The sequence below is a fragment of the Cnephaeus nilssonii genome, assembly GCF_951640355.1.
Source record: "Cnephaeus nilssonii genome assembly, chromosome: 10".
Lineage (NCBI taxonomy): Eukaryota > Metazoa > Chordata > Mammalia > Chiroptera > Vespertilionidae > Cnephaeus > Cnephaeus nilssonii.
The window spans coordinates 35,630,417-35,651,815 of NC_137081.1; the positions used below are offsets into that span (position 1 = coordinate 35,630,417).

The 21,399-nt window shown below is 46.4% G+C and overlaps 1 protein-coding gene across 1 annotated transcript in view; it reads right to left on the bottom strand.

Annotated features, from left to right (window-relative positions):
• Positions 1 to 498: 498 nt before the first annotated feature.
• NDUFA10 (NADH:ubiquinone oxidoreductase subunit A10) overlaps positions 499 to 21,399 on the bottom strand; it is a 31,593-nt gene continuing 10,692 nt past the window's right edge. Inside the window, exons 7-10 of the mRNA XM_079782127.1 lie at positions 20,880 to 20,934; positions 18,574 to 18,659; positions 10,058 to 10,166; positions 499 to 2,378 (exon numbers count right to left, since the gene is read on the bottom strand). Of these exons, the coding sequence (XP_079638253.1) occupies positions 2,310 to 2,378; positions 10,058 to 10,166; positions 18,574 to 18,659; positions 20,880 to 20,934 (319 nt within the window). The 3' untranslated portion in view covers positions 499 to 2,309. The remainder of the gene's footprint in view (positions 2,379 to 10,057; positions 10,167 to 18,573; positions 18,660 to 20,879; positions 20,935 to 21,399) is intronic.

The window sequence follows — 21,399 nt, forward strand, 5'->3', positions numbered from 1 at the left end:
GTCTGGCCCTTCCTCAGCCCCAGCCCGTCCTCTCCTGAAGGCACAGATGCCTCCCTGATGGGGACACACATGCCCACTCCTGGGGACAGCAAAAGGCTTCGGTGTTCCACTGGGGGCTCCCCCTCTGGCGAGACGGGAGAGCTGGCGTGATGGCCAGGGAGGCTGGCGCTTGTGTTTAAATGAGCCCTGCTGTCCCCATCCCTAGGGAGCTGCGACAGTGGGAGTCTTGTTTCCAAACACATTCTCTGCTCCGTGACCTCATCCAGGAGCCTGGGTGAAATATCTATTATCTGTGATTCTCCTTAATACAAAATTCTCGTGAATGTGAACAAGTGGCTGGAAGACATAAAACTACACGTTACAAGCTCAGTTCCTGACACTCAAAGCATCAAATATCCCAACGCGGGATATTCAAAAAGGCAGTTTTGGCCTGGCCAGTGTGACTTAGTTGTTTGAGCGTCATCCCGTGCACCAAAAGGTTGCCAGTTTGATTCCCCATCAGAGCACATGCCCAGGTTGTGGATTCAGTCCTCAGTCGGAGGCAGCCAATTGATGTTTCACTCTCTCCCTCTCCCTTCCTAAGAAAATAAAAAAGAAAAACATTTTTTAAAATGAACTTTTATTTCAACCCTGGGTTTCTTTTAAGGGTTGTAAGCATTCCTGGGAACTAAGTCATGGTCCTGCTCTGAACCAAAAAGATGGGGCCGCCTCCTCAGTTCTTCAGGGCGTCAGTTTGGAGACTTGGACACTATTTGCTTTCTCTGCCCAGTACTCTCAGAAAACACCATGAAATGAAAGAGAAGTACTCCCTCAGCACAAATGACAAACTGCACACACCACCAGGGGAGGTACACCAGCTACAAGTTCGAAGGTGGTACCTGTACCAGGGTCTGCACTGTGTCTGACAAGCTGACCTACAGCAGACCCCTCACATACTGTTGAGGAACTCTCGGTGCGAAGTACAGAGCCTGCTCACCACCCAGAGACATGAGAGCAGCCCAGATAATTAGATGCTTTCCTCCTTCCTTCCTCCTCTCCTTAATGGCTTTGGGAGGCATTCAGACCAAGACACTCCCTTGGCTGGCCCGGAGCCTAGCTGCTCTCTCAATCACTGAAGCTGCTTGTTCTTAGTGAAATGCAAAACTTTGGCCACTTAGATCTGAACTCCAACTAACACTGCTGGGAAACTTTATTTTCAATTCTTAAAACCCACACACAGAGAGAGAAAGGGATGGGGGAGCACAGGCACGCTCCATGGTGGGGATGCCTGATGGAACCTCCCTCGTGATGTGTGCAACACGGAACTGAGGGCATGTGGCTACTGAGCACTTGAACTGTGGCCAGTGTGAACTGAGGAACTGAATTAGCCGCATTTAATTTTAATTCATTAAATGTAATGGTCACACGTGGCTAGGAGCTACATTTAACACCGTGGGACTCTATAGAAAAACTCACTGAACAGAATTCACAACGTACAGCTCAACCCCTGAACTAAAATGCCGAACTCTGCAATGAGCTTGCGAGGCATGTTACCTAGTTTTCTAAGTTTTAGTTAGAGGTGAAGGAGGAAATGGGGTTTCTCCCTCTCCTCTCTTCCACTGACAACTGATTCTCAGAGAATGAAGAGCATGTTATTTGCTTTTGTTTTATCCCACCGACACTGTGAGCTCGGATCTTCCTTCAGAGGAAGGACTCATGAGCCCAGGGGTGCTGCTCATCACACAAGATTCCCAAACACACTGCTCTATAGTCTATGCTAATTCCTTCCATTTTTTGGTATTCCCTCTTTACTTTTTTTACTTTTCTCTAATAGACTGTTAGAACAAGCAGAATAAATGGTTAAATCTTAGTATGTTTCTGAATTAAAGCAAACCCCATCACAGTAAGCGGTGAGCGGAATGGCAAATGAGCGTGGGCACATGTGCGACATGCCCGTGTGCGAGCAGAGTCTAATGGAGACAAGTGCCATGCCACAGAAGCAGTTTATTTCTCGAGTCTGAAGAAGCCACGTACCAGCCTGCACAACACGGACACAGGTGGGAGAAGAAACCCTTCTAGTGAAGCCTTGTCCCCCCCAGCAGACTTCCTTTGCCCCCGTGATAATTACGAATCGCTACAACATAAAGCTGCAGGCCCCGATGCTCCTGTCCACCCTGACTGCACTGCAGGGAGGATGGCCATTTCTCCCACGGTGCGATTTTCAGATCGTTTACTTCCCCCAAAATTTTACAGCTACGAGGAGTCCACAAGAGTCGGCAAACTGGAAGCTTCTTCGTCACTGCAATACAGCTCTAGCAGAGGCTGGTCCGTTACTTCAGCCAGATCCACTTGTCGCCCACATCCGCATTATACCCGGGGCAGTACTTGCGGCCCGGCAGCTGTGGGAGAAAGCAGGCAAGGTCACCACGGGTTTACAAGCAGGTGGGTCCCCCAGCCCACTGCCCTGCGTTCTCCACACCCTGCTGTGAGTGACGGGCTCCACGGGCACCGGGCACAGCACAGCTCTGCCGGAAAGAGCTTCTGTCCTGGCAGGGGGCCTATAAATGCAACCCAACCCAGTGTCCCCATCCTGTCAGGAGAGTGACGAGGCCATGGAGGGGACACCTGGGTGAGAACTGGACGGGAGTGACCCAGGCAGACATCAGGGCAACATGTTCCTTCTTGTGCTCTGCCCAGCACCATGTGAAAACGCATTGATGAAGTCCCAGTGAGTGGTCACTGTCCAGCAGGAAGCACAGTAGGAGCCTGGGCTACATTTAACACGAGGCCAGTCAGTGTGGGTGGGTGAAGGAGCCAACAGAGGAGGAGCCACGGTGGGAGCCGTTAGCTGCCCAGGACCCAGAGCTGCTGCTGCAGGAGGGCGGGAGGGGCTGTCACGGCAGCAATGATGTTGGAGGACAGACAGCTCAACGCCCACTCCTGCTAGTGTCAGTTGGGGAAAAGGGGGCCCTGTGACACAGTCCACAGAGTCTAGCCTCCCAGGGCACAGGCAGGTGGGCCTGGAACAGCAGCTACCAGGCGTTCCCACGGGCAGAAGAGCCTGCATGAGAGCGCAGTGACCATGGCTGTGACGGTGGTCAGCTAGGCAGGGCCTGCTCCTGTGCAGGGAAGGCTCGTACTGGGTGCTGGGGCTATAGGACCAGAAGGGGCAGGAAGATGTCAGGGAGCCGCATTTCAGCTCTCTGATTCCAACAAGCACTTTGGCTACCACAGGGTGGTCACTGGGCCAGAAGGGCTGCTCCCTGTGGTTCCATGTGACTGACACCTGCATCTGGCTTCCACGGGCCTCAAGGGCTCAGGAAGTCCTGGGAGACACAGAAGGGCAGGAACAATGTGGGAGGAAGGTCAGGTGGCTCCCCAGTGACATAAATAAATACTAGTAGGTGACGCAGCAGGGAGAAGAGAAAGCAGGTCCTCACAGCAGAATGCTAACTTATGATGCAGGACTCACAGAATCAGGAAAAGCATCATTTGGCAACCATCCTATTCATAATTTAGCCAAGGAAATCAATGAATGGTAGAATGAAAGCTTGAGGAGGAAACCGACATTGACAGTTTCAAAGTATGCCCCTCAAACATTTACTAATTACGAAGAGTGAAGACACAATCTTAGTCAAGGGACCAAAGTCAATACAACCCGTGACAGGACAGACGGGAACCAGTGCCACCTGACAAGAAGCGAGAAGTTCTGTGACAGGCCAACAAAAATAAAACGCAGCCTCAATCTGATCATGGGAAACAGCGAGCGAACAGTCAGATGGAGGGACACTAAAAAATACCTGTCTGTGATCTTCAAAAGTGTCAAGGTTTTAAATGTCACAGAAAGCTTGAGGAACTATCAGATTCAAAGAGACTACAGAGACAAGACAATCAGATGCAATCCATTATCCAGGGTGGGGCCCTTCTGCTCTGGAGAACATTACTGGGGTGACTGATCACCCTGGAACCGGGTCTGGGATTAGCAACAGCAACATATGAACACCAGTCCCCTAACTCTGCAGGAGAAGGTCCTTGTCCTTAAGAGTCAGACATCACGGCAGTATACAACTGGCCCATCCAAGAGGACCTGAGCCTGGGCCAGCACTGAGACCTGAGAGCCGGATTTCTCAAGGAGTGCCCAGGAGATGCTATGCAGGAGCCACACCTGAGACCTGGGTGCCCAGGAGGTGCTGTGCAGGAGCCACACCTGAGACCTGGGTGCCCAGGAGGTGCTGTGCAGGAGCCACACCTGAGACCTGGGTGCCCAGGAGGTGCTGTGCAGGAGCCACACCTGAGACCTGGGTGCCCAGGAGGTGCTGAGCAGGAGCCACACCTGAGAACCTCAGCTTTAAAGTGTTTGAAGCTACCGGTAATTGGCACCATTTGATCACAAAGGTTCAGAGAAGTTATTTTCCTATTCTTGTTATTTTTATAAACTTGAAACATTCCAAAATAAAACATCGATAGAATGAAGACATGAAGACCACTGCAAACATAGTGTGAGACTGTCAGCAGGACCCTCCGTCCAAGGACCGATCCTAAGGGCAAGCACGAGCCCAGGGAGGAAAGAGCACCAGCCGCATCAAACAGGGGCCACGTCTCCAGGCTTCAAACATATAGAGAAATCGATGTGACAAGAGCTGGGTAAGTGGAGGGAAAGTCTCCTGAGATCCCACACTGTTCTGGAATGAGAAAACTACTGACTAGTGCTAGATTTTAATAAATCAAGGATGACTATTTTAATCACCATGTTAGCCACTAAAGCCCATGAAAAAAGAATGATAACTAGTAAACAAATAAGAGTGTGTGTGTGTGTGTGGGGGGAAATATGGTTAAAAATTTTAATCCAAAAGAAGACAGGAAAGAAAATACATAAAACATGTAAGAACAATATAAAATATACAGTAATGTATCTGTAATTGCATTAAATGTGAACAGTAAATATTCCCAACTTTCAGACTGAACAGAACTAAAAACATAACTGTTTTCAGGTTACAAGGTGCCCACTGGAAATATGAAGATACAAAAAGGTTGAAATTAAAAGATGCAGAAAAACAACTCTACCATGCAAATACTAAGCAAAAGAAGACTGCAGATGCTGCCTAAGCATTGAATGAAATAAACTTTAGGTAAGAACCAAAGATAGAAAAAGTTCAGAACCTATAAAACGGTAACTCCACTGAGAATTGACAGCAATTTAAATCTGTCTTCCTCTAATGACACAGCCTCTCAATCCACACAGAGCAGAACTGGACAGACAGAGAAGGGCACATCCACACAGAGGCAGATCTCCACATCTCTGACCACAAGCTGACGGGAGAGAAAAGACCAGTGAGAAGGAGGACAGTGCAAAGAATGTGGCGAACAGACTTCACCCCGATGAGACCAACTGAACTGCAGTGTGGGAAGGAGACCCTCTCCGTGAGGACCAGGGAACGTTACCAAAATTAACCACATGCGGAACCAGAAGGTCAGCCTCAATCACACCCCAAGGACTGAAACTGTAACAAGTATGAACTGACTAGAATGGAATTAAGCCAGAAATCAGTAACAGAAAGATAATTAGAAAGATCCCCACTGCTTTTAAGTTATCCAGAATAATTCAAATTAGCATACTGGTCAAAAAGGAAATGAGGTTATAATTAGAAAATACTTTAAATTGAATGATTATGCAACGATAACATTTTGAAATCTAGCTAAGCTAAGTTTGGAGGGCAATGTGTCCAGCTTTGAATGCATATATCGAACAGTAAGAAAAGCCAGAAATCAACGACCCAACCTTTTACCTTAAGAAGTTAGAAAAGTAGTAAATGAAAGAGGAAAAAGAGCAGTGATCAGTGAATCGGATGTACAGCAGATAAAACCAAGCAAGAAGCTGGCTCCCTGGGCAATAAGCTCCCTCCAAGGGGGAGGGAGAGCAGGGCAGTGGCTATTTGCAGGCATGACCAAGTTAAAAACATAAAAAAAGACAAAAACTTCATACCAAGAAATCAGAAAATTTAAACAAAATGGGGGCAAATGCCTTAAAAAATATAACTTGAACATTAAATATTCTGTGTCTATTAAAGAAAATGAATTGATAATTTAAAATATTCCAACAGAGCCCATTAGTGAATCTTTGCAAACACGGAAGGAAGAAGCACGCCCATCTTACACAATTTTCCAGAGAATAAAAGTGACAGCTCAGTGTCTGATGCTGGCAGGATGATGATAGTAAATCTGACAAGGATACTATGAGAAAGGAAAATTACCAGCCAGCCTCTCAGGAACATAGATGCAAAACCCTAAATTAAAGGTGTGCATTAGATCCAGCTATACACGAATAGGGTGATGTGCCCACAGGTGGGACCTACCCAGGAGTCAAGGTGTGGCCTCACCTCAGAAAATCAGTCACTATAACTGACCATATTTACAGAAAGAGGAGAAAGATCATCCAGGGCAGATAAGGGGTGGAAAACTCAGTACCAGACTGACAGAAAGTCTTTGGAAAGTAGTGATAAGAGGGAACTGCCTCACCTGAGAAAGAGTATCTAAAACTAACTTACAGCGAGCAGACACTGGCTGGTGGGCCCTGCAAACTCTCCCCATGAGCTCAGAAACAAGACAGGATGACCCTGTGACAACCTCCACTCAGCATGAACTAGACGTCTATCCAGCGTAGTCAGGCAAGGAAAGTAAAAGGGGGAAATGAGATTAACAGATAAAACGGTTATTTGCCGGCTTATATTTTTCTTTTGCTTTTTCTATCATGGGACTTTTGAATGTCCATGTCCCATACAGAGTTAACATTTGAAACATCCTGTGTTTGCCACAGTTGTCAGATGATGGCTCGGCTGCTGGTTCATGGAACTTTCCCAACTCTGTGCAGCGTCGTTACAACTATGAGCAGGGTCACCTAGAAATGTCACACATGAAGGGCATTGTCTATATAATCGGCTCTTTTTCAGTTCTTCAGTCTTTTGCATCTCTTGGGAGCTTCCCCACAAGATTACCACGCCAGACGGAGTCTTCCCTGCTCTGGGTACCAGGCCTACTTTCCCAGGGTAATCTGGCTCACTCTTTCTTGCTAAACAGAGAGAAATACAATCTACACTTTATAAATAGGCACATATTAACAGAAGAAATGAAAACTCCTATAGACATGAGCTGTCGCCCAGTTATAATCAATGAAACACACACACTGAAACATACGCTCCGTGAAGACATGACTAATCTGGTTCTCTGGGTCTCCTCAACTTCTCAACCTTAGGCTTTCCACTCACTCTGTGCTTACAGAGGTCACCAGCACCGTGACTTCAAATGTCAACCACATGCTGACGACTTCTAAATTCATAGTTACAACCCTCACTTACTGCCAGACTCCAAACCATTAGACCTGTTACTCAACATCTCCTCATGGGGATACTAAGTGTCTCGAACGTACCATGTCCAACAGTGAATTCTTGATTTTTCCCTGAAGCCTGTACCTCTGTGTTGTCCAGTATCAGCCAATTCCCACCCCAGAGTTCCAGTTTCTGAGCCCTAATGCAGCAGTCAGCTCACTTCTCTCTCCCACTTTCCAACACCAAATCTCAACAGATCCTGGGGGTTCTACCCCCAATATGACTTTTCCCAAGTTGTACGATGACTCTGCCCTCTGACATGTACTCCGTGAACAGCCTCCTGATGCTCCCCCTGCTTCGCCTGAACCCTTGGCCAATCTGCTCTCAAGTTAAGAGACAGAACATTTCCAAGACATAGTGTGTCACACACGTCCTCCTTCTTGCCATGTCCTACCCAGGACAAGCCATCTCTCCCTTACCACCTGTTCCCTCCCTCCTTCTGCTCCAGCACAGTCCTCCTTCCTGTGTCCGAATTATGCAGGAAAAGCCTCCCCTCAGCCCTGCATCTGGGGCACCCCCCTCAGTCCCCCAGCCACTCTCACCTCCTGCATCTCTGCCCACACTCCTCCTTCTTGTGAGGCCTTCCTGGGCCACAACCAAGATCTTTAAATTCAGCTCCCCTCGCAGTGGCTCTGTCCTAACCTCTGCTGGAAATTTAATTTTTGTCCACAGCACTGGTCACCACTGTTCAACCAGTTTTGTTTTACTTTTTGTTTTGTTTCCTTCCACTTTGGTGTAAGCTCTGTAAGGGCCAGGATCTTGCCCATCGTAGGCACTGCTGTCCCCAGTGTCTAAGACAGTCTGACACTAGTATACACTCAATAAACATGTAGTGGAACGAGTAACTGAGATAATGAACAAATGGCACAAATGTGTGACAGAACAAGACGTAAGAGCCTGGTGCCTACAGAATCTGACATCAGGAGAGTGTGGCTGCTGACATCATCCAAAGTCACCTCCCCACTGGGGCCACAGCTTCATACCCGTGTGCCACTGCTTTTTTATTTTATTTTAAAAGGACACTTCACACCAGTTAATGCAAGTAGAAAGCCAGTACCCTCATCATAAACAACAGAGCATGAAAAAAACCTATAAAAATGAAGCTAAGTTACTAATTCCACACACACATCAATGACTACAAAATTCCTGAGCTTGCCTTGTTCCTTTGTATAAAACTGAGACTATCAGAAGTGAGCCAGATGCTAAAGATATAATCAGAATAATTTTTTTAATTTAAAGGGCAAAACTTTCTCACTAGTAATTTATGTATGTTTTTAAATCCTCTCTCTGCACAGCACATTAAGTCCCCAGGCCCCAGTGGTCTGGACTAACAGACAGCACTGAGCGACCACAGATGCCCTCCGGGCTGTGATGACAGCAGACTCTGCAGGAGCCAGATTAGCACATTACAGGATCTGAACTCGGTCTGAGTCCAGGAAGGGCTGTGTGGTCAGCTGCCTCTGCATATTATGAAGAGGGGCTATAGGGTCAGGCTGGGCCAGGCAGGAAGCTTCAGGACAAACTGAAGTAAGATCATGGAGCTGCACAGAGGCGTAGCTGTGATGCCAGAAGAAAACGAAGCCATTTGTAAGATGGACTCCACAGGACCTGGTGAGCCATTAAATGCAGAGTGAGTGGGAACATCGCCAAGCAGGTTTCCTGGCCTTTGCAAGTGGCAGAGGTGGCACAGCTAAGCCTTGCCACGACCAAACCGTAGACCCGCACAGCTCCCCTCAGAAAGACGCAGACTCTGCAAGTACTCACACCCAGAGGCCAGCACGAAACATGCAAACATACCCACTGTAGGTAACTCTGAGTTTCCTAAAATTTCTACACTGAATAAAATCACTTCAACAACTAGAACTTACTTAAAAGAAAATGCCAAGGACCTCAAGTAAGAAAGGGAGTGGTGGGACATACTGGGACACTCAATCACTTCAAGCAATTTGCAAGCCTCAACTCCAAGAATTATAGTTGTGCAAAAGTATTTAACTATTTACCCGAATGCTGCCTGCTTAGCTTGTCTAATTTAAATACAATCGTTTCACACGTTTGCCATTAACAACCCCACAACAGCTGATGGAGAAAGGGCTCAGGTTCCGACTCTTCCACTGGCACCAGCACTCCAGAGAAGGCTCTCTCTCATTCACCCACTGGGCTCCAAACCAGAACCGAGGCAGGTTCTCTAAGTTCACGGAATCTTGCCTGAAATGACTCCCCAAACCATTGTGAAAATAATTCACTAAAAAGGTATGGAAATCAGATAAGACCAATAAAGCAGCTGACCCTCCTGACCTCTGCCCTCATTGCTGTCCAACTAGGCCACCCCTCCACTATTTATGGACCATGAAGAGCAAGGCAATAGCAGAAGTCAAAGTTGGTATTAATGACATGGAGATAAAGCTAAGGAACCCAGAACATTTTTACACCAAGATAACTTGCTGATGAGGAATGTCGCTTGCACACACACTGCCTAGAACATCTTCCTCTTCATGGCCTGGCCGTCTGAGGAGCCATGTCAGCTTTACAGACCAGGAAAAAGGGAGAAAAGGAGAATCATTTCAATGAAAAGAAAGCTCTTTCACTGAAAAGAAACAAATCAAAACAATGACCAGAATCATTTTTCAGAGAAGCGATGTTGTTCCCAGTTGTTTGAGACCCACAGCAGGTCAGCTCTCTGGCTTCAAAGGTCTCACCTCTGAGAATTCGCGGTAGACTCGGCCACTCTGGTGAGCTCCAATCGTGATTTCTGGGAGATAGATTGGAATGTTCGTGTAATTCAGCACCTTCAACTTATCCTGAACCCTAGGAAATAAGACAAACATGGGTCACACTAAACCATCAACATAAATAATGAAATAAGCTGTAAGGCTGGTTTTTAAACACATCCATATTAAAAAATTAATACATTCAAATAAATGCCATTCATTCCCAAGCAGTCATCTTGAAGCACAACTTTCACCCCAAAGACCATCTGCTGTTCGTGGCACTGCTCTTGGAATGACTTTCACAGCCTGAGGGGAGTCTTTCAAAAGCCTCAGTGGCCAGATGACTACCTTTGGGAATGGATACAAATTGGAAACATAAAAAAGGAGCCACAGTGTGCTTTATTTATTTATTTTTAAAAAAATATTCTTCTTTATTGATTTCAGAGAGGAAGGAAGAAGGAGAGAAAGAGACAGAAACATCAATGATGAGAATCATTGATCGGCTGCCACCTGCACACCCCCTACTGGGGATCAAGCCCACAACCCAGGCATGTGCCCTTGTCCAGAATCGAACCTGGGACCCTTCAGTCCGCAGGCTAACACTTTATCCACTGAGCCAAACCAGCCAAGGCCCATAGTGTGCTTTAAATATAGGCATAGCAGGAATAAAAAGGTAACAACAAACACCATATATTTCAATGTCATGTACAGTGTCCTCATTAAAAACTTGCAAAATGAATGAGTTTTGAGAGAAAGAGCCTTGAATCAGGCAGGTCCGCCAGGTTGACAGCACAGCATCGTGCCTGCCACTCTCCCAAAGGCCGACACCATCTGCAGGATCTGCAGGATCAGGGCTCTGAGACTCAGGGTGTGGGGAGTGGGGGTGTGTTCCCACACAGGATGGGCTGTTGTGCCAGTGCTCATAACAGGTCTAGCTCTCTGCCTTGCCTTTCTCGGCACTGATAAATACAAATCATAGGGTCATCTCCTTGTTTCTCCATTTTGTTTTGCTGGATGCTAAAATATTTATACTTCTGTAATTTGCTTAAATTAAATTTAGTCTGAATATAACCACTATACTTGAAGATGAAAAGCATTTTTGGGGCTTTTAGAAAGAAACATTAAAATAAAGTCTCCTTTCTTAAGGGCTCAAAACAAAGAAAATAATTATTTTAAATGGCCACTTTTCCATTAAGGAGTTATAATGGCAGATGTTTCTGCTTGTAATGGCCCAAATGGAAGTTTTTTTAAATGTCTCTGGCTTTCAGCCACTTGGTGAGAGCAAGTCCAGACCTACCAGGCAAACCCAAGCCTGTCCCCACACCACGGGCAGGCCCCACTGCATTCGGAATAGCCCGATCTGATCCAGGGCTCAGTGATCCTCTGTCCCTCTCCCACAGAGGGCTACAGAGCACCAGAACTCACAGTAGGTGCGTGGACAGCAGATAAAGGCATACCCAGTTGTCACAGTAAAAGTCACATCACTCGTGCAATGACTGAATAATCCCCCAACCAGATATTCTGCCAGGATAACTGACTGCTTGCCTAGGGTCCCGATGTGGACTTTACCTACCATGCACATGGTTGTAGTGCACACAATTCAGACCAGAATTTTTATCTTCTAACAGTAATTGGTTTTAGAATACATTTCATAAGTATGTATCAATAATGTATAAATACACATCTTTTTATTTTTAACACAAATAGATTTTATTCTTATTATACATGGACAATTTTTAAAGTGATCTCACAATAAACAGTTTCATGTAAAAATGAAGTTCGTATGTTTAAATGTTAACAAATATCAAGGTACGTAAGATCTGGTTTTCTATACAGCTTGAAAATCCTAAAAAAAATTGTGGAAAATTTGAAAGGAATTACTGGCTTGGCCTGGGAACTTGAGAGGAATGCACAGAGCAACAGCGCCATCTATGTTTGATTTGGCAGAACTGTATTTTCATAAAACCTCCCCAAAGGGATGGAACTGGACAAACATGCTTCAAACTGTTTTTGAAGATTAAAAAAGTATCTGTGACGGTTCAGACTTTTTTAAACTGGCTATACTGCTCCTTCAGTGCCTCACTATGAGCCTGAATTGTGACCTCACAAGACGTCTTTATCTCTAATCATCTATAGACAGATTGAAGATAAGGAAGGAATGAGGACAACAGGAAGCCATAATTTTATGACCCAGGAAGCAAAAGCAATGAAACAAAACATTCTGTTCACAGAGCACTCAGTCTAATTAAGGAGAACTCAAACTGGCTGAGAGTAATATAGCCTCTTAACATCATGAGCCAAAGTGCATTTAAATGAGATTAAATGTACTCAAGTTTGGTTTATAATATGAGGTGCTAGACCACATATTTTAAAACAAAATGTGAAAAGACAAAAAACAACAACAGTAAATTATGTTTTATGACTAACTGTTCCCCAGTTAACAGAATGTCTATCCTTTCTCCTAAAACACATCCAAAGCATCTTTTTAGTCTTTCCTGAAGTGTGAAGTCCTGTGTGGAGCACTACATTCTGATCCCACACTCACAACTCAGTTCTGCAGCACTGCACATGCACATCAGAAAGACGTCCTCCAGGAGCCACGGAACACAGGACTCAAAGAGGGAGGGCTCTGGGGGAGCAGCAGGAAGATGGAGGCCCGGCGGCTAACCACTCAGCACAGGAGTGAAGCCGACAGCACGGGCACCAGTAAGTTACGGATCACAGCTATGAGCACAGAGTGCTCTCAAGGTTGAAAACCAGTTACCACTCCGCATCAGCACACACAAACATAATTACACACCGACACAGGTAACAGACGGTACAACATTGCTCTTAACCAGTAATTTGGTCAAGTTCTTGACAAAATGAGTATAACTAGTAAATGGCATGTTTACAGTAACTATCTCAGAAAATTGGTCATAATTTTCACTTGAGTCCCCCAAATTAAGAAGTGGTACTGGAAAACAAACACCATTACAACTGTAAACTGTTATGAAATATCTTTGGGGAGAGGACAGAGGAGCACGAACTGGGAGAAGGATAGAACAAGAACATTTGCAATAAATGAATTGAAACAATTGAATGTTATAATTGTGAGCTTTGCGGGAATTATAGGATCTTTCTCTATGCTCTGATAACCACACAACTAAGTAATTACTAAAATTATGATTATAAGACAGGAATTTTGGACACAGTCTAGAATGATTCCAGATTGTGTTCAGAAAATGACACTGTATTACCAATGGAAAGACTCAAAAAGTGATTGCACATGGCCCAGTCTACATAGAATGTCAGGAGAGTCGCCTTCTCTTATTTGATACTAGAGGCCCGATGCATGAAATTCGTGCACGTGGGGGGGGGGGAGGTCCCTTACCCCAGCCTACACCCTCTCCAATCCAGGATCCCTCTCACAATCCTGGACCGCTGGCTCCTAATTGTTCACCTGCCTGTCTGCCTGGTTGCCCCTAACTGACCCCCACTGCCTCTGCGTGCCGACCTGATCACCCCTAACTGCCCCCCTGCCAGCCTGGTCGTCCCTAACTGCCCCCACTGCTGGCCAGGTTGCCCCCAATTGTCCTCTCCCTGCTGGCCTGGTCGCTCCTAACTGCCCCCACCCCTGCTGGTCTGGTCACCTCTTACTGCTCCCCCTGCCGGCCTGGTTGCCCTCAACTGCCCCCCTCTGCCAGCCTGGTCACCCCCAACTGCCCCCCCTGCCAGCCTAGTAGCCCCTCACTGCCCCTCCTGCCGGCCTAGTTGCCCCAACTGCCCCCCCCCCCCCGCCAGCCTGGTTGCCCCCAACTGCCCCCCCCTGCTGGCCTGGTCGCCCCCAACTGCCTCCCCTGCCGACCTGGTCACCCCTCAATGCCCCCCCACCAGCCTGGTTGTCCCACGCAGCCTGCTGTTCAGTCATTTGGTCGTCCCTCACTAATCCTCTGCTGGCCTAGTCACCCCACACAGCCTGCTTGTTCAGTCATTTGGTCATCCCACACTAACCCCCCTGCCGGCCTGGTTGTAGGCAGCCATCTTGTGAGGGCTTGATAGTCAATTTGCATATCACCTCTTTATTATATAGGATTTAACATATTTTGCCCAACAGAAGCTGATACTAACAAGAATCAAATATAAATCCACATACAATAATAGCCTGGAAAAGTTGAGGGGAGGTTTCCAGGAAAAACAAAGGTGACTATAGTCTTAGAAGATAGCTCAGATTTTCACATATTTCCTGGGCAGGTGGGTGAGGAAGACCTGTGAGGCACCCTGATGGGCAGACCAGAGGGTTAGGACTGTGAATTAATCCTAGAAAGCGAGACTTGGCCCCCTGACTAAACACAGCTCTGCCACTTCAGGACCTGGTGTAAGGAGAAAGTGTCCCTATGACATTCTGATGAAAATTGACCTGATGGGCGTGTGCACAGGGGATGGGTGGGATGAAGGAGTAACTGACCGGAGGACTGCAGATGGCGAAGGAGGGGATCAAACCCCAACAGCAGCAGAAGTAATGAAAGAGGAATGTAAGGGAAAGAAATCACTGGAGACAAAGGGTGGGTTTTCAGGAAAGGAATGGGACCAGGAGATGAAAGCAGGGTTCAGGCAAGTGACAGCTGAACTAGGAGGCGACATTCAACCAGGACTTACGCCTGAGCTGATGAGAGCCTCGAGGGAGGGTAAGATGATCATGCACAAGACCACAGGGAGGTGCCAAGAGCCAGACACCACACCTTCCGGACCACTGTCACATGACCATGGCCAGTCAGAGCTCTGAGACCTGTTTTCCCTACCTGTGAAATGAGGAGAGCCCCCACCAGGCAAGAATGCTGTAGAATCAAGTTTCTGAAACACCTTCCAGATACAGTGTTGACAAGAAGAGTGACTATGATTAAGGCTGAGACCTCAAGACATCAGACCTAGAGCTGGAACACTATGCAGCAGTTAAAGAAAAGATGTAGATTTTTAAAGCAAGATTCAGAATAATACTGTATAAAATATCATTTAGGGACATTTATAAAAACATCTAGACAAAAAGTTAATATAATCATCTAAACAAAAGAGAAAGCTGACCACAGAGCTTTAGAAAACTAAGAGGATTTCCAGTTTCAGCTCTGAGAAGTAAAGTGCCTGAAAGCCACCATTCTTGCCCTGCATGTCGTCCACCAGAAACCCACTTTAAATACAAAGACTCAGTTGGAAGTGAAGAGATGGAGGAGGACAGACCCTGCCTACACAAATCAAAGGCTGGAATAGTTGTATCAATTTCAGACAAAGCAGACTTCAGAACTAGAAAAATTACCAGGGATAAAGAGGGGCATTATGTAATGATAAGTGAGCTCATTCTCCAAGAAGAAATAACAACCCTAAACACCCATGCGCCTAACAACATGCATCAAAATGCATGAGGCAAAAATGAACAAAAAGAAAGAGAAACTCAAAAGAGAAAAAGACAAGCCCGATATGTTAGCTGAAGACCTAAATGCTTCTCCCTCAGTGTCTGACAGACCCAGAGGACAGGAAGCAGTGAGGAAACAGGGGACCCGAACACCCGTCCATCAGCACACCTCACATTTATAAAACATTCCATTCAATAACAGCAGAATCCACCTTCTCATGTTCAAATGGAACATCAATCAAGATCACACAGAACATCTCACCCAATACAACAGAGTATAAATCATACAAAGCAAGTTCTCAGATCACAATGGAATTAAACTAGAGAAATTTATAGCTCTAAAGTTATATATTAGAAAAAGACTTGAAATCAATCTTCTAAGCTTCTACTTAGGAAACTAAAGCAAGAAGGGCAACTGAAGCCTAAAGGAAGCAGATTAAAGAAAAAGAAGTAATAAAAAGCCGAAACCGGTTTGGCTCAGTGGATAGAGCGTCGGTCTGCGGACTGAAGGGTCCCAGGTTCGATTCCGGTCAGGGGCATGTACATTGGTTGCGGGCACATCCCTGGTGGGGGGTGTGCAGGAGGCAGCTGGTCGATGTTTCTCTCTCATCGATGTTTCTAGCTCTCTATCCCTCTCTCTTTCTCTCTGTGGAAAATCAATAAAATATATTTAAAAAAAAAGAAGTAATAAAAACTCTAGAGTAGGTATCAATGACATTGGAAACAGAAAAATAATCAAGAACATCAACAAACAAAAAGCGGATTCTTTAAAAAGATCAATAAATATGACAAAATTTATAGAGGACAAATAAATAGCCAATAAAAATATAAATTATTTGAAGTTCAGCATTTCTAAAATGCAAAATAAAGCAAATAATTTTCTCTGGTATCAGAATCACAAGATTTTGTTTGCTTTTTAAATACTAGAGGCCCAGTGCACAAATTCATGCACAGGTGGGGTCCAGCCGGCCTGGCCCCGATTGGGGTGGATCGGGGCCGGGCCTGTCGGGAGGAGGAGACAGCAGGAGGTTGGCCAGCCAGCTCACTCAGATTGGGGCCAAATCAGGGCCAGGCCAGCCAGGGGGGAAGGACTGCGATTGGCCGGCAGGCCCTGCCCAATTGGGAGAGGGGCTGCAGGCGGTAGCCAACAGCCTTGCCCCTGATCGGACAGGGGGTTGGGGGGTACGGGGGGGTGGGCAGAGGAGGCTGGGGGAAGGGGCTGTGGGCCGATTGGGGTGGTGGGGGCTGATAGGGGGTGGGGCTGGCTGGGGGGAGGGGCTGTGGGTGTTTGGCTGGCCGGCCCCACTCCTGATTGGTGCGTGGGGGAGGGCCGATGAGGGATGGGGTCAGCTGGGGGGAAGGGCAGCAGGTGGTTGGCTGGCCAGCCCTGCCCCTGATTGGAGTAGGGAGGCCCATTGGGGGCGGGGCCGGCTGGGGGGAGGGGCCACGAGCCCAAGGGTTGAGGGGGGCCGATTGGGAGTGGGGCCATCCAGGGGAAGGGGCCACAGGTGGTTGGCCAGCCGGCCCCACCCCCTATTGGGGTAAGGGGGGCAACTGGGGAGTGGCGCCGGCCGGGGAGGGAGGGGCCATGGAAGGTTGGCCAGCAGACCCCACCCTCATCAGCCGGTTTGCTGGTCGTTTGCTGGTCATAGTGGGCATCATAGCAACCAGTGGGCATCATAGCGACCGGTAGTTTCATTTCAGCATTCAGGTCACTGGCTTTTTAAATATGTAGATACTGTCTTCATAGGGACTTTCAGAAGACAGGTATGAGCTTGCAAACTGGCACACATTTTCTGGAGAATAATTTTAAAATATATCAGGAGTTGTAAAATGCATTCATACAATCTGGCCAGTAACTCCACTTTTATACTGTAAGCAAGTAACCTGAAATGGGACAAAAATGTGTACAATATGCTCATTACTGTACTATGGATATGAAGAAATTGAAATGACTGAAAAGATCAATATTTAAGAGATGGTGCATCTTAGGGCTGACAAACTCTCTCAGTAAAGGGCCAGACAGTAAGTATTTTAGGCTCTGAGGCCTATATAGAGTTGCTGTCATGCATAACTTTTTCCTTACAATCCTTTAAAAATGTGAGGACCACTCTGTGCAGCTGAGGGCTGGATTTGGCCCCCAAGCTATGGTTTGCCACCCCTGATTTCTATCTCAGCCAAAAGATTCAATAGCAGACATGAAGGGCCATTAAAAATCAAAACTGTAAATACTTAATAAACTAGGGACATGCTCATGATACTAAAAATAGAAAACAAAGATATATGCAAGATAATTTTTATTTAGAAATATATAAGCACACGTTAAAAAAAAAAAAAAAAAGATTGCAAGAACCAGCATTAAACTGTTAGCATTGGCTTCTGTGGTGGCAGAATCATAGGTGATTTCATTGTAATATGGGCTTTAGTTTCCCAGCTTTCCATTATGAGTGGATGTGACTTTGACCTCTGATCCCTTGACCTGCCATCTTTTCAGTGTCCCTCACCCTCCTTACCAGGATAAACCACTCACTCCTCCACTCTCCTCTGCTCCAGCCACACTGGCTGGGCTGCTGGGCACACTCTCCCACCAAGCTCCAGCCCAGGACCTATCCGTGACCCGGCCTCCCTGTCCCATGTTCACCCCCAGATACCACAGACCCACTCCCTGCGTCACTCGGGCCTCTTCAGAAAACAGGCCTGTCTCACACCTTCCCCAACAGCATTTTCAGTCACTTGCTGTCCCGTTACCCAGGGTTGCCTTCTTTCAGCCTTTAGTACCGACACAGCTCTATTGATGTGGGTACTCTATCTCCCCCACAAAATATATGTTTGATGGGATGAGGTGTTTTACTTGATACTAATTCCATTACATCTGAAACAGTGCCTGGCACATGGTGAAGGTAAAGTAGCTGCTAAATTAATAACACAATCAATCAATTCAATATCAGATCACAGCCAGTTTGGGAAGAAAGAGAAAATCTGACTCAGCACAGGTTGGCCTGTTAATACCTAACTTGAAACAAAATTACTTCACAAATCCATGTCTGCAACAGGCAACATATCAAACTCAAACACCAGCCCTCCCCATCCCGGCCGTTCTCAATGTCCCCATACTCACAGCATTCGCAGATGGTAGAAGGTACTGTCAGTCTGGTCGAGCCACGGCCCCTTGTCAAACGTGAGGTATTCAATGTCCTCCACCACCTGGACAGTGGGAATTAACAATTTTAATGGAAAGTCTCATTTTAAATGACACAACACTTTAATACACCATAAACTACAAATATTTGGCAGGAAGAATCACACCATAAAAGTGAAAAAGAAAGGGAGTCCAAACAGATGGCCTTCAGTGAGGTGGGGGACTGAGTGATGACCCCTCAATGTGGGCGTCTTGCCCAGCTGACACAAGAGACATTACCTGACAGTCTGGGAGAAAAGAGGCAGGTAAGAAAGAGTCAGATTAGGGAGGAGACCTGCATTTGTGACAGACTACTCACTTCCTCCCAAGCAACTTCATTCCAGGAGCAACAGAATAACAAGAAAGTGAATGTATTCCTTTGGGAAGTCCCATGACCCACGTTCTCAGCCCAAAGCCTGCGGCCAGGAGCAGCCTGGCTTCCCAGAGGAGCACCTTTAGGATGCACTCTCTCCCCAAACACACCCACTGGGAGAAGGCAGCTAAGTTTCAAGAATTTGGATATCCTATTTAATAAGAGGCTAATATGCAAATCGACCAAATGGTGGAATGACTGGTCGCTATGATGCGCACTGACCACTGGGGGCAGATGCTCAATGCAGGAGCTGCCCCCTGGTGGTCAGTGCACTCCCACAGGGGTGTGCCACTCAGCCCTGAGTCGGGCTCCCGGCTGGCGAGCGGAGCAGCAGTGGGAGCCTCTTCTGCCTCTGTGGCAGCGCTCAGGATGTCCAACTGCTGGCTTAGACCTGCTCCCCAGGGGAGCGGGCCTAAGCCATCAGTTGGACATCCCCCAAGGGTTCCTCGACTGCAAGAGGGCACAGGCCGGGCTGAGGGACACTTTACCCCCTCCCCCTGAGTGCATGAATTTCATCCACTGGGCCTCTAGTATTCAATAAGAACTCAAATAATGACAGTCTTAGAGCTAAAATGCATCACTCTTCTTCTCAAACACATGCCATCTATTCTGTCAAACATTTCACAATAACCTAAAACAAATCAGCACTACAAACACAGAAGGCTGGGAAGGAATGAAATGTGGCTGAATCAGTGGAAGAGCAGAATAAATGAAACCAAAAAGGAACTCTCAAGAAGGCCCAGAGCCTGCTGAACACAGGCCTCCCACAGGAGAGCCCTGCTCTCTCTCCTCCGAGCCAGGAGGCAGCTCAGGGTGTTTCATAGGGAAGCAGGCAGGTCTGTGATCCTTCTGCTATGTCAACACCTGCAGCTCAATCCCAGATCACAAAATCTGTTTCTTCTTCTAAAATTCTTAATTTTTTTAGTAATTTATGCTTTTTTTTTCATGTTCTTACTAATTTTTTTAGAGAGAGAGGAAAGGGAGGGTTAGAGAGACAGAAACATCAATGATGAGAGAGAAACATCATCAATCAGCTGCCTCCTGCACACCCCTACCAGGGATCAAGCCCACAACCCAGGCATGTACCCTGACCAGAAATTGAACCGGTGACTTCTTGGTTCCTGAGCCACACTGGGTGGGCTGTGCTTAATATATACGATGGGAGATAGTACTTTTCTTTTTTACAAAATGAATAGTCAACTGCCTCAATACCTTTCAAGAAATAAAGTGTTTTCCTCTACTTTATTAGCCTTTAAAATACTGTCTTTACCAAATCAAGTCTCACACACATGCAGGTGCGCGCGCGCATGCACGCGCACGCGCACGCACACACATGAATACGCACATGCACCTTTTTCTAGACTCTGTGCTATTCCATTCATCTAATCATTTATTCTAGTATTAGTACCACAGTGCTTTCATTGCCATAATTTTGTATTATGCTTTTGTATTTGGGAGGGCAAATGTTCTTATATTACTCTTTTTCAAGATTTTTTGGCTATTACTCATTAATTATACCGAGATTCACTTGAATTTTTATAAAATGCACCTACTAATTTGGGGGAAGCTGGTGTCTTGACATACTAAATCTTCCTTGTTAACTAAATCAAGTTTCAGTGTTACCTTCTGTATCATATATTCTGGAACAAGTAACTCATAGTTCTTTGTATCCACCACTTCATTTTAAGATCACAGAAGCAGAATTATTTACAAGAAAATAATGTCCAGAGAGTGTGATGGGTGTGGAATTCCCTTTGATTGTAAAACACAGCTGTTTCCCAGACTACTGAGAACTGAACTGATAATCTGATTTGCAAGAAGCTTATACATGAATTGGATTTAATAACCACAAACTTTTCAGTCATTTTCTTACCTTTTCTGCATCTTGAGCTTCCCTTACACTGTACTGTAAAACTTCACATTTTTCACTGTAGAAAAAGAGGGAAGTCTGTCAATTTTCCAAGCTTACATTACTGTACAAACGAGCACTTAACCTTGAAGTTGCCACTACAAACAGGAACAGGTCACATCCGTGAACTGGGCACTGGGCTGGGCCTGCACTGGCCCATGGCCTGCCTGGGTCAGGAGGACAAGTTACAAGTAGGAATGTGCCTGTGACCGGACAGTGACAACAGCAGGTCTGCTCCTGCCTTCCCGGCTGCTTCCACCCCACGAGTGTGGGAAACCAGAGCCACCTGCACTGCTACACAGACTGTCTCCAGCAGCACACTCATTACAGGAAAGTACAAAGGAGGCCAGGGCCTCAGTGAGACACGTGCACTGACAGCAGCCCAGTGGTCATGGTGGACACACACACACAGATTACCTGACCTGCTGGAATCTAGAATTTCAGAGGCAAATGAACCATCAAAATAAGCTGTTTCAATCAAACT